This window comes from Plasmodium berghei (genome assembly GCF_900002375.2).
Source record: "Plasmodium berghei ANKA genome assembly, chromosome: 2".
Classification (NCBI taxonomy): Eukaryota; Apicomplexa; class Aconoidasida; order Haemosporida; family Plasmodiidae; genus Plasmodium; species Plasmodium berghei.
This window is the reverse complement of record NC_036160.2, coordinates 161,847-187,341: the sequence shown is the minus strand read 5'-3', so window position 1 is coordinate 187,341 and position 25,495 is coordinate 161,847. Positions and strand designations below refer to the sequence as shown.

Genomic DNA, 25,495 nt, shown 5'->3' with positions numbered 1-25,495 from the left:
ATATATAGACTAGCTGTTTGGATCTAATACATATAGCTCATTTTTTTCTGAATTAAAAGAATCAACTTTGACGGGAATAGTATCTCCAAGTTTGTATTTATCTAATTTATTTTGTTTGTGAATAATTAACTTTGCATGTATTTTAGGAGCAATATAAACTAAAGCATAATTATGATAAATGTAAAAAATTTTTGAATTTATTAAATTTTTATCATTTTGAAAAGAAGATAATATTTCTGATACTGAATATTTTCTTATTTGTACAAATATTTTCTTATAAATTTTTTGTATAAATTTTATTTTTATTTTTATTATATCATGTATATTTATTATTGAATTTATATATTTGCATAATTTTAATGAACTGAAATATTCAGATGTATTTAAACAAGCTTTTCTATCACATAAAATATCAACTTTTATTTTTTTGGAATTTACATTTAATATTCTTCCATAATATTCATCTCCAATACAGTATTTTTTAAATGGATAAGTCTTTTCATAAATCTGTTTATAAATAATATTTTTAGGAAAGTTATTATTCCAACTATTATATATGTTCCTTTTAAAATGATAATTGGCAATATCCCTCAACCCCCCACCCACGCTACCCTTTTCTTCATTACTCCTAAATTTCTTCAACTTTAAATGAACAGATTTTATTTTCCTATAACAACCATTGTTAATAAAAAATTGTTTTTCTTTTGTTAGTTTTTTATTCACTATACAAGTTATATTTTTTGTGGAAAAAAAAAACAAAAAAATATGGAAAATAAAAAAAATGCGCATAGCAAAGGCGGCCAAAGGCAAAAATGGAAAAAAATAAATTAAAAGAATAGAAAAATAGAAAATGGAAAAAAATAAATTAAAAGAATAGAAAAATAGAAAATGGAAAAAAATAAAATAAAAAAATGGAAAAATAGAAAATGGAAAAAAATAAAATAAAAAAATGGAAAAAAATTTACAGTTATTTTTTTCATTTCGAAAAACCCTACATATGATGTAAAATGAAAACAAATTATATACTTTGAATCCCGACTTATTCAATTAAAAAAATAAAGGCAAAAAGAAACTAACTTTAAATTCTGCATTTTTTTAATAAATTATAAGTTTAATTTTTAATCAAGTTACGTGAATTTTTTTTTCCTCTTTTTTTTCTCTTTTTTTTCCTCTTTTGTTCGCATCAAAAGTTTAGCCATTCATAAATATAATCAGCGTATTATTAAAAAGATAAAGGAAATGTGTTTTATATGATGTATAGTTATATGTAGTTAAATATAAACGTCTTTAAAAATATGAAGTTACAATGGTTGTATATAGCGCAAGTTTCGTTGTTTCATATTTTATCCACAAAATATAATATATAAACACACTATAAATAAAGTTTATATTTTACAACTACACCATATAATATGTTTCCATGTATTTATGTATATGTAATGATATATTGCTTTTATGAGGGTATGAAAAAATAAAAGTTCAATTACAAAAAAAGATTTATATATAATTTTGATAAAATATTTGAAATTTAATCCATTCTTGCTTTAAGTTTTTTTTTTATTATTTTATCTGGAGTTCTGTAAAAAAAAAGTATAATATATAAAATCCGGTGTGTATATATGTGTCTACACTTTTTATGGGGAATAAAAAGAAATAAACTTTAATAACTTCGTAAGTATATACAAATATGAAAAATATTTCAAGTTCATAATAGTTAACTTACAATACATAAACTTCAGCACCCCATCCAGATAAACAATCACGATCTAGTGCACTTAGTAAGCACTGGGAAACCGTTTCAAATAGTCCATTTTCATCCTAAAGATGTTAAAAAGGTATGTATGTATTATAGAATAAAATAGTAAAATAATGATAAATAGAGTATGAAAATCTTGGCAAACAAAATAAAGCTTAAGATATATTACTTGGTCCTTTATGTACATCGATTCGCACATTCCATATAATTGCTCGTTGGATACACCATTAACAACAAAATCGCTAGTTTCACATTTGGCACCAATTAAATCATATGCATTTAAATAAGGTTCATATACATTTGTTTTATTTCCGTTTTCATCTATATGTGTATTTACTTTAAATCCAACCACAATTGGATTTACAAAATATGGTGAAAATCTATTTGAATATAAAATGTTTGATAACATATTAGAAAAACAATCTATATTCATATCTGTTTCTTGGCGTATTTGATATAAATTAACTCGATATCTTAACAACTCATATAATGATTGTATATCTGTTGCTAAACCTGATAATCCTACATATATATGATCATTTATTTTAAAAATTTTTGTAAAGTTCGTACTAACTGTTGTAAAACTATTTGACCCAAGGCGAAGATCACATGCAATTGCAACACATTGTGATCCAGTCATTCCTAGAACGCAACCACCATTATAATTAAATATAGATCCCTAAATTTAGAAAAAATAACAAAAGAAAATTAATATATAAAATATATCTATACATGTGAATTATTCAAAAAAATATATATTTACTACATTAGGACAGTAAATAAAATTAGGTTATAATATATATCTTCTAATTTTTACCATTTTTATATTATTTTGTAAATTATATTGTGTAGAAAAAAATAACAATAATAACAACTTAATCAAAAATAGGAAGCGTAGATTTGTATATGGTATTATATATTGAAGGATATATTTATAATATATTATGAGAAAAAATATACTTTTTTTTTTCAGCTTGATATAATGATTTTCATTGGTTTGTTTATTTACTATAAAAAAATGATAAATAAAAAAGCATTCTTATAAAATTTCCCCTTGTAACACACGGAATAAAAAAAACAAAATAATAAATAAAAGAATTGAATAAATAATAGTGGATAAAATAAATTAGAAAATATTAATAACTTATAGCTTCATATTGTATAACTTAATTTACACATAAACTTTTTTTGATTTTTTGTGAAAATTATATTTAATATGATTTACATTCAAGTGGTAAAAGAATATGCAAAAAATATTAATATAATTACATACATGTATATATAATAGTGATAAATATAAAAAAATATAACAAAGCTATATATTCTTAAATATTTTATTCTTCCCCCCTTTTATAAATACCCCTATATTTATAGCACGTTATACATACTACGTATACAAATAATAACGCCTTTAAAAAATTCAAAAAATATTTCATCCAAATTCTTAATTTTTAGTTGTATAGTTATATTTTTATACAATTTTTTCATTGTTTTTTGTTTTAATTTTTTTTTTCTCTTATTTCAAGTTTAAAAAAAAAATTGAGTTTGTAGGTTACACATATATTATATATATATATATATGTACGCATATTGCTACGTCTCCATGCTATTCATATATAATTTGTTTTTTTAGTTTTTTTTTTTTAAGAAAGAATAATAATATAGAGTTTTATTATTATTATTTAATTTCTATTATATTGTTGGGTTATTTTCCCAATATGCTATCATAATGAATAATGGCTAATGTTTGGAAAATGAGTATATATCCCTGTATATATAAAATAATATAGTAAAAGAAAGGGTAGTTGATATATTTCTTTGTATTTATTATACAGCATATAATATATTAAATAAATGTAACTCACCAAATAGGATTCAATATTTAATAAGTTTGAAAAACATGGAAAAGTTTTCTTGGCGTTGTATGCGTATAGTTAAATGGAAAAAAAATGTGCTGAAAAGAAAATTTAGTATATATTCAAACACACAAAAAAACTATAATAATAATGTAAATCCTATATTTAACAAAAATATAAAACACTTTTCAGATACACATATATATAGTGATATAGATCCTAATAGTAGGCATGTTATTGAAAAATATAAAAATTTGATAAAAGAGGCGAATAAAAATCAAGAGGGGGTAGAAAAACCACAAAAGAAGGAAAGTATTTTCCCTCAAAATTTAGTGAATAAATATAAAAATCAAAATATTAACAATGAACAAAACAATTCATTATATTCCCAAGATAAGTCAATTAAACATGATAAAAATAGTAATAAAACAAATGATATAGATAAAATAAAAGATAATAACAATAATGTAATTCCAAATAAAGACGAAAAATACATAATTTTAAAAAAACAAATAACAAAAGAATTCATTCATAAAGTATTTTTACCACATGTTGAATCACAAATAATTTATCATATAAAAACTTATACCCCTGATCAAATTGTAAATATTTTTCACATTTATTCTTATTTATATTATTTTGATAAAAAAAAAGAAATAGTAGATCAATTGTTAGAATACTTAAAATACCGTTTAGATTGTTTTAGTGTAAATAATATAGTACTAGTAATGGAGCCACTATATATATTAAATAAAATTAATAATATATATATATATAGATTAATTATAAATTATATTAATAAAATATCAGATAAATTTAACTTATATAATTATATTGGCATTTCTAGAGTTTTTACAAAAATTTTAATTGATTTATATGCTCAAGAAAATACCACAACCAATACAAAAATAGTTTTAACAAATTTATTAAAATATATAAAACAATCAAAATATAGAAAAGAATTACCTCTAAATCAAAAAAATATATCACATAAAGATTTTATTATTCAATTTATGAATCAAATAATTGATCGAATTGATAATCAATTACATTTGTTATCAGCCATTGAGCTAACTGATATGTTAACAGTTATATCAAATTATTCGTTCAAAAATGATTATTCGAAATATTATATTCCAAAAGAATTAGCTCGAAATAATTCAGGAACAATAGAAACTCAAAATGACGATGGAAAATCCTCCACAATATTTAATGAGTCTCAAACTCATACATTAACACAAAACAATGCATATTTTTTTAAAGAAAATGTTATGTATTTTATTATTATAAAAGAAATGATAAAAAAATATGATAATTTAACTACTTTACATAAAATAACAAATTTATATAGTTTGTCAAAATTATGTATATATGATGAAGAATTTATTCAGTTAATTGAAAAAGACATAAATAATTACCATTATATAAATAATATTCATCATAAATATTTAGCATTATTAGTTTGGTGTTTGTTTAAATTTAAAATTTTAAATAGGCATATAGACAACTTAAAACCGATAATTCAACAAAACATTTTTAATTTTAATGCCAAAGGCCTTTCAAGATTATGCCATTCTATTTCATCCGAAAAAGAAGTATTACACAAAATAGCAAACAATCTAATTAATAATGTACCAAACATGAGTATTAACGAATTTTTATGTTACTTTTACTCAGTAGTTTATCTTGACTTATTGCCATTTTATGATTTCCCTGGTGGAAAAAATTATGAACAGGGCATAAAAAAAAAAACTCATAGTAATGACCATCGATCAAAAGTAAATGCAAATCGAGATCTTGGCGATAAAAATAAAACTGGGACTAATAATATGATTAATGAGCTACAACTTTTGAAAAAAAATGATATATTACAAAAGTGTATTGGTTTCATTAATGATAATAAAAAAGATTTAGGAAAAGATGAAATGACAAAAATTGTTTTGCTTTTAAAGAAAAAAAATCAAGGAAAGTATCTATATGTATTAGATATGTTACCAGAAGAATGGAAAGGTATTCTTCATTTTATAAACTAGTTATATCCATAAAAAGAAAAGGCATTTGTCTGAAAAAAGTGACCTAATACTTATTCAGCATTTTGCCTACATGGATAGCCACAATATACATTATATATACCTATTTTTATTTTTTTTTTGCGTTTCCCTTAACAAATCCATCTTAAGATACCCTTGTATTCTCGAAAAATACGATTTATTTTTGTTTTATTCTAAAATTTTTTTATAAGAAACCCCTTTGTACATTTGTTATCTAGTATTTTTACCTTTATAAGGAAATAATTTTTTTTTTTTCATACAATCTTCTTTTTTTATTCTCTCATTCATAAAATGAAAGTATTACGTCGCTTATAAAATTTCAATTTGTAAATGAAATAAGCATAAGGGCATGCTAAAATAAAATCCATATTTTTCGAAATACAAATATATACAAAGCAATTATTATATAGTATGAAACTTGTATTTTTTTTGTTTTGGTCACGTTCTTATTTAAGTACCAAATGGCAGTTTGATGCGATAAAAAGAATTGTTTTTCAATATAATAAAAGTTAGCCAAAATGGATGATAAGAAATAAAAAAAAATCAATATAAAAATGAGAGCATGCTTAACAAAGGGAATTAACAACTTTGACTAAGCACGCCCTATTATTACTACTATGATTAGCTTACTATTACTACTTTATTATTATTTGGTTAATTTATTTTTATTCCCATTCTATATATTAAGGGAAGCAATTTTTGAAAAGACTTTTTGGATACATCCACCTAAACTTTTCAAATATTTATGTATGTTAATACATTTGTGTATAATAATCTAGCTATAATACATATTTTTTTATTTTTATTTTATTTTTTTTTTTTTATGTCATAATAATCTGTGTACAAAATGCACAATACATTACATGCTCATGTAATTTTTTTTTTTTAATTATAATTCCATTTTTTGTAAATAGTATTGAATATTACAAATCTGATAAAAAGCATACACCCATAATGTTTGCGATAAGAGGAATGAATAAAAAATTAAATGCATACATTTATTCATTTTATAAATATTATAAAACACGCACATTTGAATGAAATCAATTGTTATAATACGAGTGTAACCTTTTGCGAAATAATTGCACGTTTTATGAAGAAATGTATAATTATGACGTAACTTTATTCATGTATATATAATTTGATTTGACATATTTTTAGCGAAACGCTTATATTACATAAATCCCAAGTATATATACATATTTATATATAAAATAAAAAAAATGTAATTTTCAAATATTTTTACAATTTTTTGCGTGTATTTATATTTGTAAAAAACAAAAGGAAAATTTGTTAATTTTATTATAATGAAAAAAAAAAAAACAAGCATATTTCAAAGTGGAATAAAACAAAAATATCATTATTATATATATTTTTCTTCAAAATATTTTGCAAAAAATAATATAATATATAATAAAAACAACAAAATACGATTTTAATATTGATTTTAAAAATAAAAGCGATGTACATAAGATATGTCATGTTATATGATATATATTTATGTACCTTATTGGATATATTAATATGTTTGTATATATATAATATATATATATCACATTTATGCGTATAATTTGTAAATTGGTACATGTATTATGAATTTACATGTTGTGCTTATAATACATATTTTCTTATGACTTATATATATATATATATCCATGTAACATATGCTAATACATTCATGTAATATATACATTTTTAAGCGATGATTTTTGCTACTTTTAAAAGCATGAAGCTTTTCGTAGAAATAAAATTATATATGTAAATATTTTTATGGATTATAGAATATTTAAACGTCATTCTGATTTCATGTTTTATTGTTAATAAAAGAATGCTTTTTATAATTTCTATAAATTTATGCTATATACTTTTTTAATAATTAATTCGTTTTATCAACTTTTATCTATTAACTAAATCTTATACATTCTTATGTATTATATATATATTATAAGCGTATGAACGTACATATAGATATCCCTATATATGTATGCGAACGTATATGCGTATAATATTAATACATACACATATGCCTTACTTTATATATATTTACGTAAGCGCATATTTATTTACCTTCTTATTTGTATAATAAGAAAATTAGTTAATTTTTTCAATTTAATTATTTATTATATATATATTTTTAAGATATATAAATTTACTCTTATTACTTTTGCTTTTTTTTATCATTTTTTTTTTATTTTCTTATCCAAAGCAAAATTTGTCATGTGTTATATATGAAAGATAAATACATTATAAAAAAATAAAAAATATGTGTAACTAAATATATTATATATAACAATCATGCTATTATTGTTATTAAAAATAAATGCATTCTTTCAGGGCATTTTTTGAAAGGGAAAAAAGAAGCGAAGAAAAAAATATATTACATATTCACGTTATATATTATGCATATATCGATTATATTTCAAACATAATAAAAAAATATTTACATATAGGAACGAAATAACATTTTTGAAGAAAAAATATACATACTAAATAAGAGAAAATATATCAGAAGAAATAATAAAAGACTTATAAAACTAGGTATGCATAAATATATTATGCTTATGTGTTTGAATTATATTACTGTGAATAATATAAATATTTGTTTTACTTATGCGATAGGCTATAGTTTATAAAAAAATTAACACAAAAAGTACGATAAATAATAAATATAGCTTGAAACAGTATAGCATAATCAGTATTAAGGGGCAAAGCGAGGAGTAATAGAGCACATGGCTTATATATATGCGCATGCATATGTGTAGGCGAAATAATGGAGTCGTATATTCGAGAAAACAAAAAACTTACCTTTAAAAATAGCAAAGGTAAAAGACTGTATCGACATTTAGATATATCATTAAATAATAAATCGCTACACGATAATCATATATTAGAATTAGTAAAGATTTTAAAAAAAAATGTAAAAGCAATATATCCAAATTATTATTGTTTAAATTTAGATTTGAGTGAAAATCATATAACATGTGCAGGTTTAAAAATATTAATAAAATATATATTAACTTATACTGATCATATTGGTATAAATATATTAAAATTATATAAAAATAATATAAAAGATGAAGGAGCATCTTTAATTAAACAAATCATATATTCTCAAAAAATTCCTATGGAAGAGTTACATTTATCTCATAACTTTATTCAAGATAACGCTTGCAAAGAATTGTTATTAAGTTTTGTTCAAGCGAAAAAAGACATTAATTATGTATATCCAAGATATGATAAATTCCAAACTTCTTATAAACATGCTCAACAGATTCCTGTATGGATACGATTAGAATATAATTGTATACGGAATCCTAAGGAAATATTAAAAGACGTTGAAGATTTTGCAAAAAAAAAACGAGGATATAAAAGTAATTTAGTTATTTGCTCCGCTTTAAAAAGTGATAAAAGATGTTGCCCATACAAATGTTTAAATTCAACAACATGGAATCCTCCAATAATGCACGTATATATGTTTATACATCAAAAAGAAAATATAGTAAATGGAAAAATAGTAAAAGATGACAAAAAAGAATATCCAGTTTCTGAATCTATTGATAATGATAAAATAGATGATTTACATTCTGAAAGAAAACGATTGGACACAGACACATTTATAAATATGGATATAAATAATAATGATAATAATATAAATCACAGTAGTAAAGATGGTATTAATTGTTTAGTGAATTCTAATAAAATTAATAAACGAGGAAGAAATCATAATATACAAGAAGAGGAAGATGAAGATGAGGAGTATGAGGAATATGAAGATGGTGAGGAGGACGACGATGATGATGAGGATGAAGAAGATGATGATGATGACGAAGAGGAGGATACCGAAGGTGTTAATAATAAAAGTTATAAAAATGTGAATAGTCATAATAAATTTTCAAAAACTAAAAATGTCAAAGATGATAATAAAAAAATGTTACGTAATAATAATGAGGTTTTTTATGGAAAAACCGAAAATAGTAAAAATGTGGAAAATGATAAAAGTGATGAAAATATGAATAATAAAATAAAAAATAAAAAGCGAAAAAAAAAGAAAAAAAAAGGAAAAAGCAATACCGAAATCAGTGATGATAACAAAAGTGATATAAATGATATAAGTGATGTAACTTCGAAGCCAGTTGAAAAAAACAGAATAGATAACAACAAACTTGGTGTTAATAATTTTAGTAGTCATAATAATAAAAATGGTGTTACAAATAAACCAAATGATAATAATTCGACCTCGAATTTAACAAAAACATTGAATAATATTGAATCAGGTTTATATAATAACGGAAAAAATCGAGGAGATTTAACGCAAAATGTCAGTAATTTACCACTATATATTATTCTTGATTGTAGCGCCGTGTTAGAAATGAAAGAACTATGGAAAGATAAATCGTTTTTGCCGTTTAGCTTTCCAGGGTTACTATATTTGTATAATAATAAATTATTGAAAGGATGCAATAATAATAACAATAAGAAGAAGGGTAATAGTACTAAAGACTTTGAAAATGAAAGTTCGGGATTTAATGGCAGCATAAATACTAACATTAACAATGGTAAGGCAAATGATAATTTTATTTGCCTAATGTGTAGTTATGTTGCTAATGAGCTAAAGTTAATATGTGAAAAAAGTGAAATTATTAGACAAAAAATGATAAATTTAAAATTAAATATTTGGGATAAGTTATCAGAAATAGGTGTGTTAGAATTTTTAAGTGTTCCAAAAGATTTTAAAGATAAAAAAAATTTATTTTTAAATTCATCATTTTTAACAGATGATCAAATTCGACTAGCAAATGAACATTATGATATATCTCACGAAACACTTCAGATGATTCAATTTTCCATATTATGGTCTACATATATTTATAAAATAAGTAATAAAGAAATAATTATAAAAAATAGTAAAAAAGAGATAAATAAAGCGGATGTTAAAAAAAGTAAAAAAACGATTTTTACAGAAGTGTTATATTTAACATCTTCTTCGAATATCTATTCATTTTTTGAATATTTATATGGCCAAAATATAAATCTTATATTACCCCTTTGTATAACTGTTAACCAGATAAATAAATACATCCAAGATGAGCATAGTTATATAGTTGATTTGTTAATAAATGAGAAATCTGCTGATAAAAATCTTAAGTTTGATTTTAACAAGGCCTTTTTCCAGCAATTTATACGAGAAAAATATGCAAAGTATTTGCAAAATTCGAAGGAAAATGAAGTGAAAAGAGATGAAAAGACAAAAAATAACAAAAGCACAAAAGGCAATACAAAAAGTGGAAATAAAAATGGGGACAAGCACGATGAACAGTTATTTTCATCTGAAAATAATAATGCCTTTGATGGGTTAGGAAACAGTAATGGAAATAATTATGATATGCTTGACATAAATCCAGATAAATCATTTCCAAAAGGAAATGCAAATTCTGGAATGGCTAATATGCCACGAGCTGGTAAAGATGCAAATAATAATAAAAATAATTTTCCCCATGGAAATGTTAGCGATAAAATGAATGACCCCAACTCGAAAAATATGTATGCTTTGGATGAATATAAAAATGGAAATTTCCAAATTATGAATATGAACAACTTAGATCTTATAGAAAAAAGAGATTTGGGCATCAACAATGTCATGTTAAAAAGTGATACTCATGGAGATGGGAAAGTTGGTAATAATAAAAGTGATGAAACTGCAAATAACATAAAAAATAATAATAATAATAATAATAGTTTAGAAAATAGGGATAATGCATCAAATGTGAAGGGGAATAAGCTTAGCATTTATAATTTACTGGTAAATGCTTTTAACGGGGGTAAGAAAAATACCAAAGGTTCAGGAAAAGAAAAACGAAACAATCCAACAACAGTATTGGGTAACGAAAGTGGTATTAACACATCTATTGTGAATAATACTTCTTTAAATTCAAATTTAGATATTGGAGAAAGTATAAACAAGGATAATAAATATAGAGATCATCAATCTTCGATGAACATGCGAAGTAATGAAAATAGCGACACATTGGATATTTCTAATAGCAGTGTATCTTTACTTTCCCATTTAAAGAGTGGTATCGGTATGGATAATTCGTCCATCTCGGTCCACAACATACGGGAAGGTAAGAAGGGGGTAAACAATAAGAGTAGCAATAATGTCGCAAATAATGCAAACAAAATGAATAAAATTGAAATGATGACTTCTGGTAAATTAGGTAATGAAAACAAACGAAATAAAAGTAATAGTCCAAGTCATGGTCAGGATAGTAGAAACAATAGTAGCTTAATTATGAATATGAATAATGTAAATAATAAAAAATATAATATACATAAAAATGATATAGATGGAAAGTTGAGTATTGATATGTTAAATAATAGTGAAATGGAGTTAAATAATTTATTAGGTACATTACCTAAAAATTTAAATGATAATTTGTCTTTATATTTGGAAAATAAAAGAAATAACAGTAGTGGGATGTTGCCAAATGAGAATGGCATATCTCATTTTAATCAAAAGTTTGGTAAATTAGAAGGTGATAATAATAGTAATAATAATGGTGGGCAAGTTGTTATGATTAATAAGGAAGAGCATCAACGATTTGTTAGTCTAAAAAGTATGCTTGATACTTATCGAGTTGATGTATTAAATACATGTTTATTATTAGAAGAGTTGATATTAAATCAAGCAATGTGTAAATATATTCCAACGGAATTGTATAATAAAATATTAAAATGTTATGAACGACTCGATATGATGTTAGCAGACATAAATAATTCGAATGGTGATATGGGAATGAATAGAACAAAGGATTTAAGCAGTTTGAGGAGTATAGTAAATTTAGAAAACATGGATTATATGAATTTGAATAATATGAATATAAATAATGTAAACTTTAATGATATGGATATAAAAATGGATGAAAATATGTTGTATGAAGATTTTAAAAGCTATTGGGATATGGCATTCTCAAAAAATAAAATTTCTTCCCATTTATCAACCAAAGATTTAATAAATAACAGTCAAAAGAATGTATTAAATCCTCCTCAACATCAAGATTTTCATATAAATGATGTAAATAACAGTAGTAGCAATGTTTTGAATAAAACTGGGACTATAAATAATAAAAATAATATTCATATAAATCAGTTATTTTACGATCAAGGACATGGAAATAAAATTAGTAGTAATACTAATAATCATCCTATGGGAAATGGAGGTTTAAATAATTCAATCAAATCAAACATCGGAATAATGAATACCAGCAGAGGAAGTACCAGCATGATTGGTAATAATAACATCAGCTTAAATGAAATGAATAATAATAATTTTGGCAACTCACAAATGAAATCTCAAAAAAAAAAAGATTCATCAAATATTATGGATACAATTATTAGTGATAATATTAATAACAGTATTGGGGGTTGTATTGGAAATTCAAAATCTAAAAAAAATTCGAATGATAACATTAATGATGAAAATAACAATCATTTGAATAGTTTAAATGAAAACATGGCTCTGAATTATAACAATTTGAAAAATAGTAGTATCATGAATAAGAAGAAATTTATATCAAATATGAATAATAATGGAGGAGGTAATAATATAGATTTGGTAAATTTTATTAATACTGCAAATAATACTCTTATGAAAGGAAATGGTATGATAGGCAATGCTGTGATGAATGCCGCAATACTAAATGGTAATAACTGTAACATTGGAGGTAATAGCGATGTAAATATTATGAATACAAAAAATAGTAATACTAATTATCCAACTGATATAAATAGCAAATTAGCAAAAGAATTAAGCAATTATAATTCTATGAATAAAGAAAGAAATATGAATCACATCGAAGATTCTGATATAAAAGCCGTTAATAAGTTATTAATGCTTAACAATAATAATTTTCCTAATTTAAAAATTAACAATAATAATGATGGCATTTTGGCGGATTATAGCACTAATAATGCTACTAATAATATAATGATAAATGCGGAAACTTTTTTCAAAAAACTGAATTTGTATAATGATGACCATAATAACAATGCGAATAATAAAAATGAAGGAATTGCATGTGACTCTAATTTATTGTCACTAATTAACATAAACCGAAATAGCAAAAGTTCATATAATGTAAACCAAAAAGGAGACAATAATAATAATTTGCAAGCATGTAATACACTTAATGAATATGATAATGAACCACGAGATAATAACAGTTTTAAAAAACAGTTAAACAATGAAAAACATTTATATAATATGCAGAACAAAAATATAAGAAATGATATGAATTTAAAATATTTGGAAGAAATTAATAGCCAATTTAATTTTTTGCCTCGGGATATTCGAAAGGAAAGTGCAGAGCACAATCTTATGAATATATTAAATTTTCAAAATAACTTAGAAAATAAAATGCAAAAATAAATCGATTAATTTTTAGGAAGTAATAAAAGCTAATACACGATAATGCTTAAATAGAAAGAGTCATATAACAATAGAGAAAATATGATATGTGTGCAAATAATTAGCTGCATAACGATATTGTTACGTTGGCTATCTAGCTAGCTTTTATTTAAAAAAACAAAAAATATTATGACAAATTCAGGTCATTTATGAAAAATTTTCTAGATTTGCATTAACATGCATAAATTTGAGAGAACTGTGTGTAATTGTGTATGTGTGTGTGAAAATGGATATAATCATGGTGTGAATTTATATAATTGTGCGTATTTTTTGAATGTAGTTCATATGTAACATATTTATATGAATTATTTTACATTTTTGTTTGTGTTTTTTCGTTTATTTTAGTGCGATTTAACCCGCGTTTTATAGTGTATATTTTTGTATAGATAAAAAAAAGAACGGCGAAGATACCACGAAATAACGTAACTTAATAATAAATAAGTAACGCTAAAATTTTGCAGTTAAAATATTGCAAAGAGATAAAAAAAAAAATGGGTAAATATGCCACAAAACTAATATAAAGATAAAATTAACTGATAAAAAGAATAAAACAAATATGATGTAATGGTAGGGGATCTATAATATCATAATGTAAAAATATTGTAGGTTATTGTTTTATATTTTCAATACAAAAATTAAAAGCATTACAAAAGTACATTTTATTTTATTAAGTTTTATTTGTTTGATACAAAGTTTTTGTACATATCAATAAGTGTCACATTCATACTCATACTTAAGCAAACTAAAAAACATCGATATAGGTTCCCTTTGAACAAATTAAAAAATCCTCCTTGTTCTTCTCTCCATAAGCTTTTTATTCCCTTTAAATATCAAAAATATTGGAAAAATATATATCTAAGCTTATTTTCATGAAATAAACATTTTTTTTTCCTTACATCAAAAGAGTTTTTGTAGTAAAAGAATGTTTTGTCCTTTTCTTGCAGTTGTAATCTATAAAAATATAAATTTGATAAAAATAATTGATAATATTTAATATATATGACATTGCGTTGAAAATATATTTATAAGCAAATTTTAAAATTAAAGATAATGTGAAAAAGAACGCAAGTTTGCACATGTATATATATACATATACATGTACATGTACATATACTGCTATGTTATGAATTATATAAAATTACCTTATTCTGACTATTTCCAAGGGGGAAGTGATTATTCCAGATATGAAAGAGGAAACCAAATTTAGACTAAACTTGTTAAAATTGGATGTCTCTATTTTCAATGTTTGCATTAAATCATTTCCAGTCTAATAGATTATTAATTTTGTGAATGAAAAAATATAAATTCAAAGAATAATTATATATTTATAATTTTACAGATATACTATGTTATAATAGGATGTATCAATTAGAGTTTGCCACCATAATAATATTTATATTTTTAATATAATTTGAAATTATTTTTTTATTTACATTTTGTAAGAAAAAAAAAGAACCACAGAAAAGACCATATGTTAAGCATGTCGATGTGTATCCTCTATACAGCTGTATGGTTTTATTATAAAATTAAAAACATTATTATTTATAGTAACATATATTTTTTGCAACTAAAACATGAATATACAATGAACATATATTATGATTACTCTTGGAATCCCTTCTTTATGAATAAAATGTTTTATTAAATGATATGAGTTTGTATATTCCTTTAATCCTAAATATTTTTGCGCCTTAATATAAATGTAATGATAAAAAACAAAAAATAGAAATAAAGATAAAATAAAATATTAATCAAGTTAAGAAGAAATGACTAGTAGCATTATTTCGATTAATTTGACTATTGTTTGTATGTATTTTGTTATATTTCTGTATTTATTTATTTTATTTTTTTTTCATACTTGCAATCTTTCTTTTATAGTGTCTATTGGAACGAATATAGTACAAGATATTGCCTCTGAACAAATTGCTAAAAAAAATTGTAAACAAGAATATGTACATATAGAGTGGTATATACATTGCATATTTATTATTAGGGAAAATTTTGTTCATGAAAATAAAACTTTAGAAATAGACACATATTGTTAAAATACCTAAAAAACAATAACTTAGAAAATTTGAAATTCTAGAATTTTCCCAATTATTTTTTTTTTCTTCATTTATTTTTTTATTAAATTTTAAACTCTTTAAATATTCGTAGCAACAGAAATAAAAACTCGTTGCTGGGATAGTAGTGAGTGATGAAAAGCTATGAAAGAACGAACAAATTAAAAAAAATAAAAATTAATATATATTAAAAAGGAGAGCAATTGTAAAATTCGTATATTTTTATGCTTATTCATTTAGTTTTTTTTTTTATTTCTTAATTTTTATACATAAATCCGGTGTATAATCCTTTAAATCCAAATTGTGATATAAAAGAAAAAAGAAAGGGACCTTGCTTTGTTGATAATAATTTTTTAGAACATGAAGAGTGATGAGAAATATTACATCCACTATTTAAATTGTTTTTATTTATAGAAACTTGTTTATTAACTTTAATTGTGTCAAACGGATATAAAACAATTCGAGTTATTGTTGAAGCTACTATAGATCCGTATAATGTTTGAATAATATTAGTATTATTATTATCTAAAATCAGTTAAAATAATACATAAAATAACTTGAAATATTGTTTATACAAGGGAAAAGACTTGTATAAAAATAGCAAACTTATATATGCATATGCATGTACATATACCTATACATATACTTATTATGAAATATGTAAATGTTTTCCATTCCATTTGTTATCCTCATATAATATAAAATCATACCTAATTCATTTTTTTCATTGACATCCTGTTGTTTTTTCGCCATTACTTTTGTTTAATTTTAAATAGTTCAAACAAATGCAAGTTAATAATACATTTCTTTATTTCATGTTCACTCATATTTTAGGGTTAATAAAAAACATGTTTTAAATATATATATATATCTTTGATAAAAATTGAAATTAAACAATGTACATAAAATATATAAAATTGAAAAAATAAAAAAATACTACTGTTCACTAAAAAGGTACCAAATTTGTTATTTTGCTGTTTTGGTACTTACATTTTTTCCCTTTTTTTTTGTACGAATAATATATTTTTTATTTAAAAAAATTTGAGGCATAAAAGCGATATGCCTATTCGATTAATATATAAAATAATACATGCGATGATATTTTATTTTTTTTGGCAATTAGATATAAAATAAAAGAAATATGGTTAGCAAATAAATAAGAATAAAATATATATGCATATATAATAATATATTTTGTATATATATACTACTGTTATTAATTTTTTTTATTACAGTTTGATAGTAAACAAAATACAATTGGAAATATTAATAAATATAAATAATGGACGTTGGGCATATTGCATACATAATACAGTATTTAAAAATTTTACAAATAAATATAGACGTTACTATATATATATATATATCTTTCATTTATTTTTATAACGTATTTTATAATGATTATTTATATAGCATTTAGCTGCATTGCTCTACCAATTGTTTTCTTTTCTTCTTTTTTTTTATTTTTAAACATATATATTTCGGGGGGGGCAGCTTAAAAAATATATTCGCATATACGACTTAGCTGATTTTTTAATTCATAATACTATAATACATAAAATAAATGCAATAAAATAAAAAATACATAGTTCGTTTTAAAACCGCTTTTTTAAATGGTATATACATAAATAGCAATAAAACAAAAATACAATATTTTAAAAATATAAAAAGAAAATATTTTAAAAAAAATTCTTAGATTAATTTTTTATTTGAATTTCAATTGCATTAAAAAATAATATAATCACAATTATCTTGTTTTAAATAAAATATATTATTAATTTAGTATAATAATTAAAATATTTTTAAAAAAGTTATAAATACCTAAACTATAAATATAATATAAAAAGAACTTTGAATTGCTGTAATCATTTACATAAACAAATATACAATTTAAATATTTTAAAACATTTTAACCAATATAATAAGTAGTATATACTTATATATAACAATTTGCTTGTAATTATTCGAAAGAATAGCAATTTTTTAATAAAATATTATATAGTTTATTATACTTTGTATAATTTAAACAAACATATACGATAAAATGGCAAAAAGAAAGTATATGTCAAAAGTTGATGGAAAAATAAATATTGGAGAAAAACACCAAGCTAAAATTCCAGATTTAATTGTTAGTGAAGAAAATGTACAAGAAAATAAAAATAACATTATTGATACAACATCAGAAGTTGTAGATGTTCCTAAAAACTTAACAAAAAGAGCAAAAGTTGAAGAAGTGCCAAAACAAGTTGAAGAAAATGCAACTACTGAAATTGTCAATGAAAGTGAAAATAAAGCTGGACCCAAAGAAGACATAAAAGAAGAAACAAAAGAAGAGGCTAAAGAAGAAACAAAAGAAGAGGCTAAAGAAGAAACAAAAGAAGAGGCTAAAGAAGAAACAAAAGAAGAAACAAAAGAAGAAACAAAAGAAGAAACAAAAGAAGAAACAAAAGAAGAAACAAAAGAAGAAACAAAAGAAGAAACAAAAGAAGAAACAAAAGAAGAAACAAAAGAAGAAACAAAAGAAGATGATGTTAAAGATGAAGTTACAGAAGAAACTGCTTAAAAGTGATAAACGTTATGTTTACGCAATTTTATTTGATTTCAGATTATTTAAACATTAAAAAGCCGAATTAATATAAAAAAAAATAAAAAATAAATGGTATATGTAGCACATTCGATTGTGCATATGCTTTGAAATTTGAAAAAATTGAAAACAAACTTACTTAAAGTATGTCATGTTTTGCATTCACAAAAACACATTTGAATTTAATTCGTTCTATTTAATATGATATATGCATTGGGCGCATAAATGTGAGATCTATATATGTATGCACATTGTCCATATATAAAAACTATTTACATATTCTAGTATATTTATTTTTCAAAGCAAATAATCAAGTTGCCTATTTGATATAAATTTACAATAATATATAATATGTGAGTATTACAAAAATGCATATATTTATGTGATACTGGTCATTATTTGGTTGAATAATATTTTCTTAAATTTGATTTGCTTTGCATATCTTAGCTTTATATTTGATTGATTACATTTTATGTTTATTTTTTTTTATAATAATAATATTTTATATTCCATGTGTTATTTTTTTTTAATGTGTTTTTGTATTCATTTGTCTTTTATGTTTTTATAATTCCTTCTTAATTTTTTTTTTTAAAAATATTAGTTCGTTTGTTTTTAAGTCATATACCAATCTGCATTTCTTCGCTCTGTTTTTGGGTAACTAGAAAATTATATATACATATACGTAAAGAAACTTTCGCATATATAAATAATTAAGTTGCCAAATTAGTAAAGAATAAATTTTTAAAGAAATCAACTTGCAAAATATGCACACACACTATTTATTTTTCTACCTTTATAATTTCGAAACGTCTCATATTTAGAATATCTTCTTCTATATCCAAATTTGGAAAATTGTTTTTGTAAAACTGTTTAAAAAAATAAAAAAAAATGAGACAAAATAAAATTGGGGAATCATAAAAATTGTTGGAATAAAAAATGAAATTTGTTTTTTTTTAATTGTTAATATCCAATGTTCTAAAATTTATGAACTGTTCATATTTTTTTTTTTTTACTAACGTAATATAATTGCTGTGGAGTAGGGGGAATAAAATACTCTGACGAAAGATATTCATATCTTTTCATAACTGGATTGTAAAAGCATGAAACAATTTGCACTTTTTCATATGTTTCAGCAGTTTCACAAAGTCTGAAATAAAAATTAAAAATAGCATATGGAATAATAGGGCAGTGGTAAAATGAGAAAAAATAGTAAAATTGTCTATATGCTAAAAATTATACATCCTTTTTAATCTTTTTTTTTTTCATATGCAGTTTAAAAAAATAAAAAATTCACACTCAATTTAATGTTGCAAATATTATTTTTATTGTTTTATTTATTATCGTTTTTTTTTTTATACTCTTCTCTCGTGGGATTCACATTAAAAGGGAGATATGCGCATATTAAAAAAACTGTAACGAATATTAATAAAATTGTTATTAAAATATATATTTCAACGTTTTTGGTGTTAATATCATTTCTTTTCCCTTCAGAATATCGCTTGTATCTTTCTAATCTTTCTTCTTAAAAAAAAAATATGAACAAAAATGTAGATTTAGCTAGATAACTTTTTTTTTTTCTTTTTTTTTTATTACCCTTATCTTCATCATTTTCGTATATAGATTCATCGAAATTGTTTAACTTATGTATATCATATTGGTTATTAAAGTTTTTATATTTAGTATATATTTGAAGAAAAATGTCTTCTTTCATTTTTTTTCGCTTTTCATTTTTTTCTTTCATATAGGTATCGGGATGATATGCCCTAAGCAATTTAAGATATTTCTGCGATGAAAAATATGAACAAATAGTGATAATTATATCATAATAAATATATGTGTCTGAGACATTGGGACATATATGAATTGGCATAAACTAAATTGTGTTTATGTTAACCTCTGTCTCATATAGTGTATATAATTAACAAGAATAAACGTGGGTTATTGCAAAACAAAAATATAATATATAAATGAAAAGGATACATATATACACAACAATACACATAAATATATATATAATTTATTGACACGTAAAAATCCACAGCTAGCTATATATAATATGTACATGTTAATACAAATATCAGTACCTTTTTTATTTTCAAAACATTTTTATCGCCCTTTATATCTAGCACATCGTGGAAATCATTGTTTTGAAGCCTTTTCAATAATTTATAATCTTCATTATAATCAAAATATTCATTTACGTTTTTTTGATGATTAGTTGTATTATGAAAATTGATATAACGTATATTAAAAATGTGGTTTTCTATAATACTATATTTATTTATACATTTTCGCAAAGTTATATACCCATAATGTATTTTAATCCTTGAAAACATTTTTTTTCCTACACCTTTTTATCGATGTTTTATTACCTGACTTTGCAATAATTTTATACCTTTTCTTGAATTATAAATTTACATATTTTTTTATTATTTTCATGATTATAAATATATTCAAAGAAATAAAATAAAAAATTAATAGAAACGTTTTATATAAAAATTGTTATGATATCAAATTCAAAATGAAAAGTGTTTATAAATTAAAATAAGCATATATACACATATAATATATATAATACATATATGCAAACAAAAAAAAGAAACTACACAAAAATATAGCATGCACATGTATGTATACAGTATATATATAATATATGCATACATATGCTCATGAGGAAAATTGAAAAATGTGATACTAAATAATCAATGACATAAATGTACGGAATGATCATTTTAAACTTATTGAAAATTGAGGATGCACATACAATAAAAATTTATGTATAATAAAATAACCTAGAACAAAAAATTTAATATCAATGAAGTCATATACGGAATCAGTCAAATTATTAATTAAAAGGAGATTTCGTTGCGATTATTTCTTGTCGTTCCCTAAAAACAATGAATAAGTTTATAGATAAATGAATATATAAATAACAAATATATACTTTGTATATATGAGTATAATTTATTTAAGATCTTTACTTTCTTTGAGTTAGATATTTACTATTCCGTGATGATATATTGTCGGTACATTGTTGGGGTGGAGTTACATATGAAAAAGGAGCTGTCAAAAGGAAATGAAAAAGAAACAAACAATATATATATAAATGCTTTGTGGAATGTGGAAATACTTTTTTTCGCAATTCTTTCGTTTTTTTATTTATCATTATAAAATTTCAGAATATATGTGCATGTGTAGAATGTTTATAAAGATATATTCATTACGTGATGCATGGTTAGGAAAAGTATTTTGTTTATTCATAAAATTATCATTTTCTAAATTTTTTATTCCATTTTTTCTTTCATTCAAAAAAGGGTCACTTTTATTTGGCAAATTATTCACTAAGTCGGCCCTGTTTTCGTAGTTACTAATTATATTGGAACTTGTTATTATTTCTTCGTTATTCTAAAGTATAAAAGAAAAAAAAAATTATAAATTTAATAAATAATACATATAAAGATGTATCAATGGGAAGAATTTATATGTAACGAACATATGTAGCTGAAATTTATAAAGTCATAAAATGCTAACATAGCCTTATCCATAAACATATGTATAAATATATACACATGTACTAATTTTTCAATTATTATTCTGACCATGTCAGGTATTATTGACTCTCTATTGGATTCCCCACTCTGAATAAGATAATTAGAGTTTTCTTGAATGTTGTCACGAATTGAAATATTTTCATTTAAAGGAATGGATGGTTTTTTATTATGCATAAAATTGGTAGAATAATTATTTACATGCTCTTTTGAATCTCTCATATTATTATTATTATTATTATTGTTATTATTATTATTAATATTTTGACTATATCGATATGGATGTGCATTCATATTATCCATTTCTTCATTTGAATTTACTAAATTATTAATTCCATTAGTATTATTTGTTTTATCATTTTGATTTAACATTGAATTATTTATGTTGCTTTCTATTAAATCTGTTTTTTTATTTCCTTTTAAATAGGGATTAATAAATGGGGAATTAGTTTGCCTATCTTCTTCATTATTTTTCAAATGAAAAGAATGAATTTTATGTTCTTCATATTCATTCGTATTATTATTTTTGGAATTTGATATAGCATCGTATATTTCGGAATTTCCTGTCGAATAAGGAGATATATTTCCAGAAACTTTATTTGAACTATTCAATTTTCTTCTAATATTATTTCCATCTATATTACCATTAATATTTTTATCTATATTATTTTCCAAACCATTTACTACCCCTCCTATATTATGATTCCTTTCTTCGCCACCAATTTCCCCATATAGCATGTTATCTACTTCAATCATATTACTATTGTTATTAATAAAGGGATAATCATTATTTTTTTTTACAAAATTTGTGGGAAAATCATGAAATTCGTTATGATTCCCCATCATGTTATATCCTAATTTATTATTAATATAATTTTCATCATATTCATTATAATTTACAAAATTTCCTTTCATTTTATTCATGCCATATTCTTCATATTCATTCATTGTTAAATTTTTATAACTATCTGTTTTGTTATCATCAGGTATATCTCCTAAATCATTTGCTCTACCTCCTGTTAACTCATTAATTATAACATCTGTTTTATAGTTAATTTTTTTTAAAGCTTGTGTAGAAACATATGTAAATACGCCTATATTATTTATATTTGATGTCATATCTGTATATATAGTTTTATTTTCTTTATTTATTATATTACTATTTACTAATATATTATCAGTATTTTCTAAAATATGCTGTAATATATTAATATTATTGTTATCTTCAAATTCTAGCGTATTTTTTCTTTCAACTTTATACAAAATTCTTTTTAATAAATTTTCAATATATATATTTTCATTGCTTTTATTTTTAAATACACCATTTTCATCTTCTTTTTTTTTTTTAATCTTAAAAGTTGTTTGTTTTATTATATATTTTAAAGCTAATATGAATAATATTATTAATATAAAACCATATGTATCTCTATACTGTTCACTACCTACCTTATGTAGCCATAATATATTTGTGCACACAAATTCCATTTTATTTAAAATTTTGTGAATTATTATATTTTTTAATGGAATTAAATAATTTTTAAATCTATGCATAATACCTAGTTTTATTATGATGAATGTTTCAGTTAATATTTCAAAAAAATATTTTATTGACTCGTGTTCTTTTCCAAGTAACATTTCGTTTTTGTGATTATGTGGAATATTTTCCTTTGTATTTACCTTTCCTCTCCAATCCTGATTTTCTTTTTTTTTGTTATTTTTGTTTGTGCTTTGTTTACTTTGTCGTTTATCTCTATTATGAACATTTCCATTTTGGCTATCTGGGTCATAATTTTTACCTAACTTGTTCATATTTTTATCAGTGTCATTTTTCAAATTTAAACCAATATCTTCAATTGTACTATTATCGCCTGAATCTTCATCAATTTCCCTAAACTCTTTTTCAAAATGTATTAAATCTTTATTATATTCAGCATCTCCTTTTTCGTTTGGATTTTTTTTATTATGACCATTTTTTTTTTTTTCATTATTTGTGTTATTAATTTCTGAATTGTTCATATTATACCCATTGTTTTTTTTTAATTTATTTTCAGTATTACTGTTTCGCCCTTCTTTTTCAGGTTTATTATGCATGTTTTCTTTGTTATTCATTTTATCCATTTGTTCATTATTAAACAAGAAAGGATCCCTCTCAATATAGTCTTTTCCGCTCTCATTCCTTATGTAGTTTGTGTCATTTTTGAAAAGTTCGTTATTATTATAATCGTATAATTCATTATATATTATATCATTGTTATTATTATGCTTTGAGTTAATTTCGATGTTATATTGTTTGTCATGCTTTTCATTCATTTCATCTTTTACATTTTCCTTATTTTGGCTATTTACTTCATCAACATTTTGGTTTTCTTGTGTCGAAATACTACCATCCCCCTTAATGTTTTGCTCTTGTAAGTTTTTTTCCCCATTTGAATTTACATCATTAAAGCATTTAATGTTTTTACTAAAAAATATTGTTATAATAATTGCAAATATAAAAACAATTTTCATCTTTTCCCCCTTGTTCTTTTTTTTTGTTTCTTCGTCTTCGTTTTTTGATTTTGTTTTAAAAAATTTTTAACTTTTCATATTTTTCTTTATGTATTTTAAATTTGATCGTTTTATTTAATTTTTTTTATTTATATTTTATCACTCTCAAAATATTTTAATTTTTTCCTTTTTGCGCTATATGAATTAAAAATAATTAACCATATTTTCAATGTATATTTTTGTAGAAAAAAAATAAAATATTCGAATATTTTTTTTATTAAATTAGAACAATAATTAAATAAACAAGAATGGGATTAACCATATAATACATTACATATATGTAAATGTATTTATTATACAATATGCATGTATTATGTATTGTGCTCCATTTATTTTGCAATAAACATATATGAATAACTCGCCATGAATACACACAAAATAGTGATTTATATATTTTGTAAATTTTGTGTTTTTTTTCTATTATATGGCTTGTTAATAATTTTTACAAAAAACCCATGGGCATGTCATGCAAAAAATATATATATATTATGTATATGGTTATACATAATTTTTTTTATTTGTATTTATAAATGTATAGGTAAGAATGTACAAAGAATTTCCTTATAAGCTATTGTGTATGCTTGATTGGGTATATGAAATAATTTATGTATGAGTTTGTATATTGC

General features: G+C 22.5%; 8 protein-coding genes across 8 annotated transcripts; 3 read left to right on the top strand and 5 right to left on the bottom strand.

Moving 5' to 3' along the window:
- Positions 1 to 9: 9 nt before the first annotated feature.
- On the bottom strand, positions 10 to 789 carry PBANKA_0205500 (conserved Plasmodium protein, unknown function; the record flags this gene model as incomplete). The annotated part of the gene is made up of 1 exon (XM_034564652.1): positions 10 to 789. The coding sequence occupies one exon, from the start codon at positions 787 to 789 to the stop codon at positions 10 to 12; it is 780 nt and encodes a 259-aa protein (XP_034419781.1).
- Positions 790 to 1,528: 739 nt separating this feature from the next.
- On the bottom strand, positions 1,529 to 2,576 carry PBANKA_0205400 (proteasome subunit beta type-3, putative; the record flags this gene model as incomplete). The annotated part of the gene is made up of 4 exons (XM_034564641.1): positions 1,529 to 1,577; positions 1,724 to 1,818; positions 1,926 to 2,435; positions 2,574 to 2,576. The coding sequence occupies 4 exons, from the start codon at positions 2,574 to 2,576 to the stop codon at positions 1,529 to 1,531; spliced, it is 657 nt and encodes a 218-aa protein (XP_034419780.1).
- Positions 2,577 to 3,656: 1,080 nt separating this feature from the next.
- Positions 3,657 to 5,645, top strand: PBANKA_0205300 (conserved protein, unknown function; the record flags this gene model as incomplete). Its single annotated transcript, XM_034564630.1, has 1 exon — positions 3,657 to 5,645. The coding sequence occupies one exon, from the start codon at positions 3,657 to 3,659 to the stop codon at positions 5,643 to 5,645; it is 1,989 nt and encodes a 662-aa protein (XP_034419779.1).
- Positions 5,646 to 8,433: 2,788 nt separating this feature from the next.
- On the top strand, positions 8,434 to 14,088 carry PBANKA_0205200 (conserved Plasmodium protein, unknown function; the record flags this gene model as incomplete). The annotated part of the gene is made up of 1 exon (XM_034564619.1): positions 8,434 to 14,088. The coding sequence occupies one exon, from the start codon at positions 8,434 to 8,436 to the stop codon at positions 14,086 to 14,088; it is 5,655 nt and encodes a 1,884-aa protein (XP_034419778.1).
- Positions 14,089 to 14,801: 713 nt separating this feature from the next.
- Positions 14,802 to 16,943, bottom strand: PBANKA_0205100 (mitochondrial carrier protein, putative; the record flags this gene model as incomplete). Its single annotated transcript, XM_034564607.1, has 9 exons — positions 14,802 to 14,948; positions 15,024 to 15,078; positions 15,270 to 15,394; positions 15,561 to 15,632; positions 15,734 to 15,817; positions 15,986 to 16,053; positions 16,178 to 16,332; positions 16,460 to 16,715; positions 16,901 to 16,943. 9 exons carry the CDS (start codon positions 16,941 to 16,943, stop codon positions 14,802 to 14,804), a joined length of 1,005 nt encoding a protein of 334 aa, XP_034419777.1.
- Positions 16,944 to 18,234: 1,291 nt separating this feature from the next.
- PBANKA_0205000 (conserved Plasmodium protein, unknown function) lies at positions 18,235 to 18,753 on the top strand (the record flags this gene model as incomplete). The annotated part of the gene is made up of 1 exon (XM_034564596.1): positions 18,235 to 18,753. The coding sequence occupies one exon, from the start codon at positions 18,235 to 18,237 to the stop codon at positions 18,751 to 18,753; it is 519 nt and encodes a 172-aa protein (XP_034419776.1).
- Positions 18,754 to 19,336: 583 nt separating this feature from the next.
- On the bottom strand, positions 19,337 to 21,110 carry PBANKA_0204900 (conserved protein, unknown function; the record flags this gene model as incomplete). Its single annotated transcript, XM_034564585.1, has 6 exons — positions 19,337 to 19,432; positions 19,566 to 19,640; positions 19,792 to 19,921; positions 20,133 to 20,295; positions 20,368 to 20,557; positions 20,859 to 21,110. 6 exons carry the CDS (start codon positions 21,108 to 21,110, stop codon positions 19,337 to 19,339), a joined length of 906 nt encoding a protein of 301 aa, XP_034419775.1.
- A 509-nt stretch (positions 21,111 to 21,619) lies between these two features.
- Positions 21,620 to 24,830, bottom strand: PBANKA_0204800 (secreted ookinete protein, putative; the record flags this gene model as incomplete). The annotated part of the gene is made up of 4 exons (XM_034564574.1): positions 21,620 to 21,662; positions 21,756 to 21,837; positions 21,999 to 22,179; positions 22,374 to 24,830. The coding sequence occupies 4 exons, from the start codon at positions 24,828 to 24,830 to the stop codon at positions 21,620 to 21,622; spliced, it is 2,763 nt and encodes a 920-aa protein (XP_034419774.1).
- Between the last annotated feature and the right edge of the window lie 665 nt (positions 24,831 to 25,495).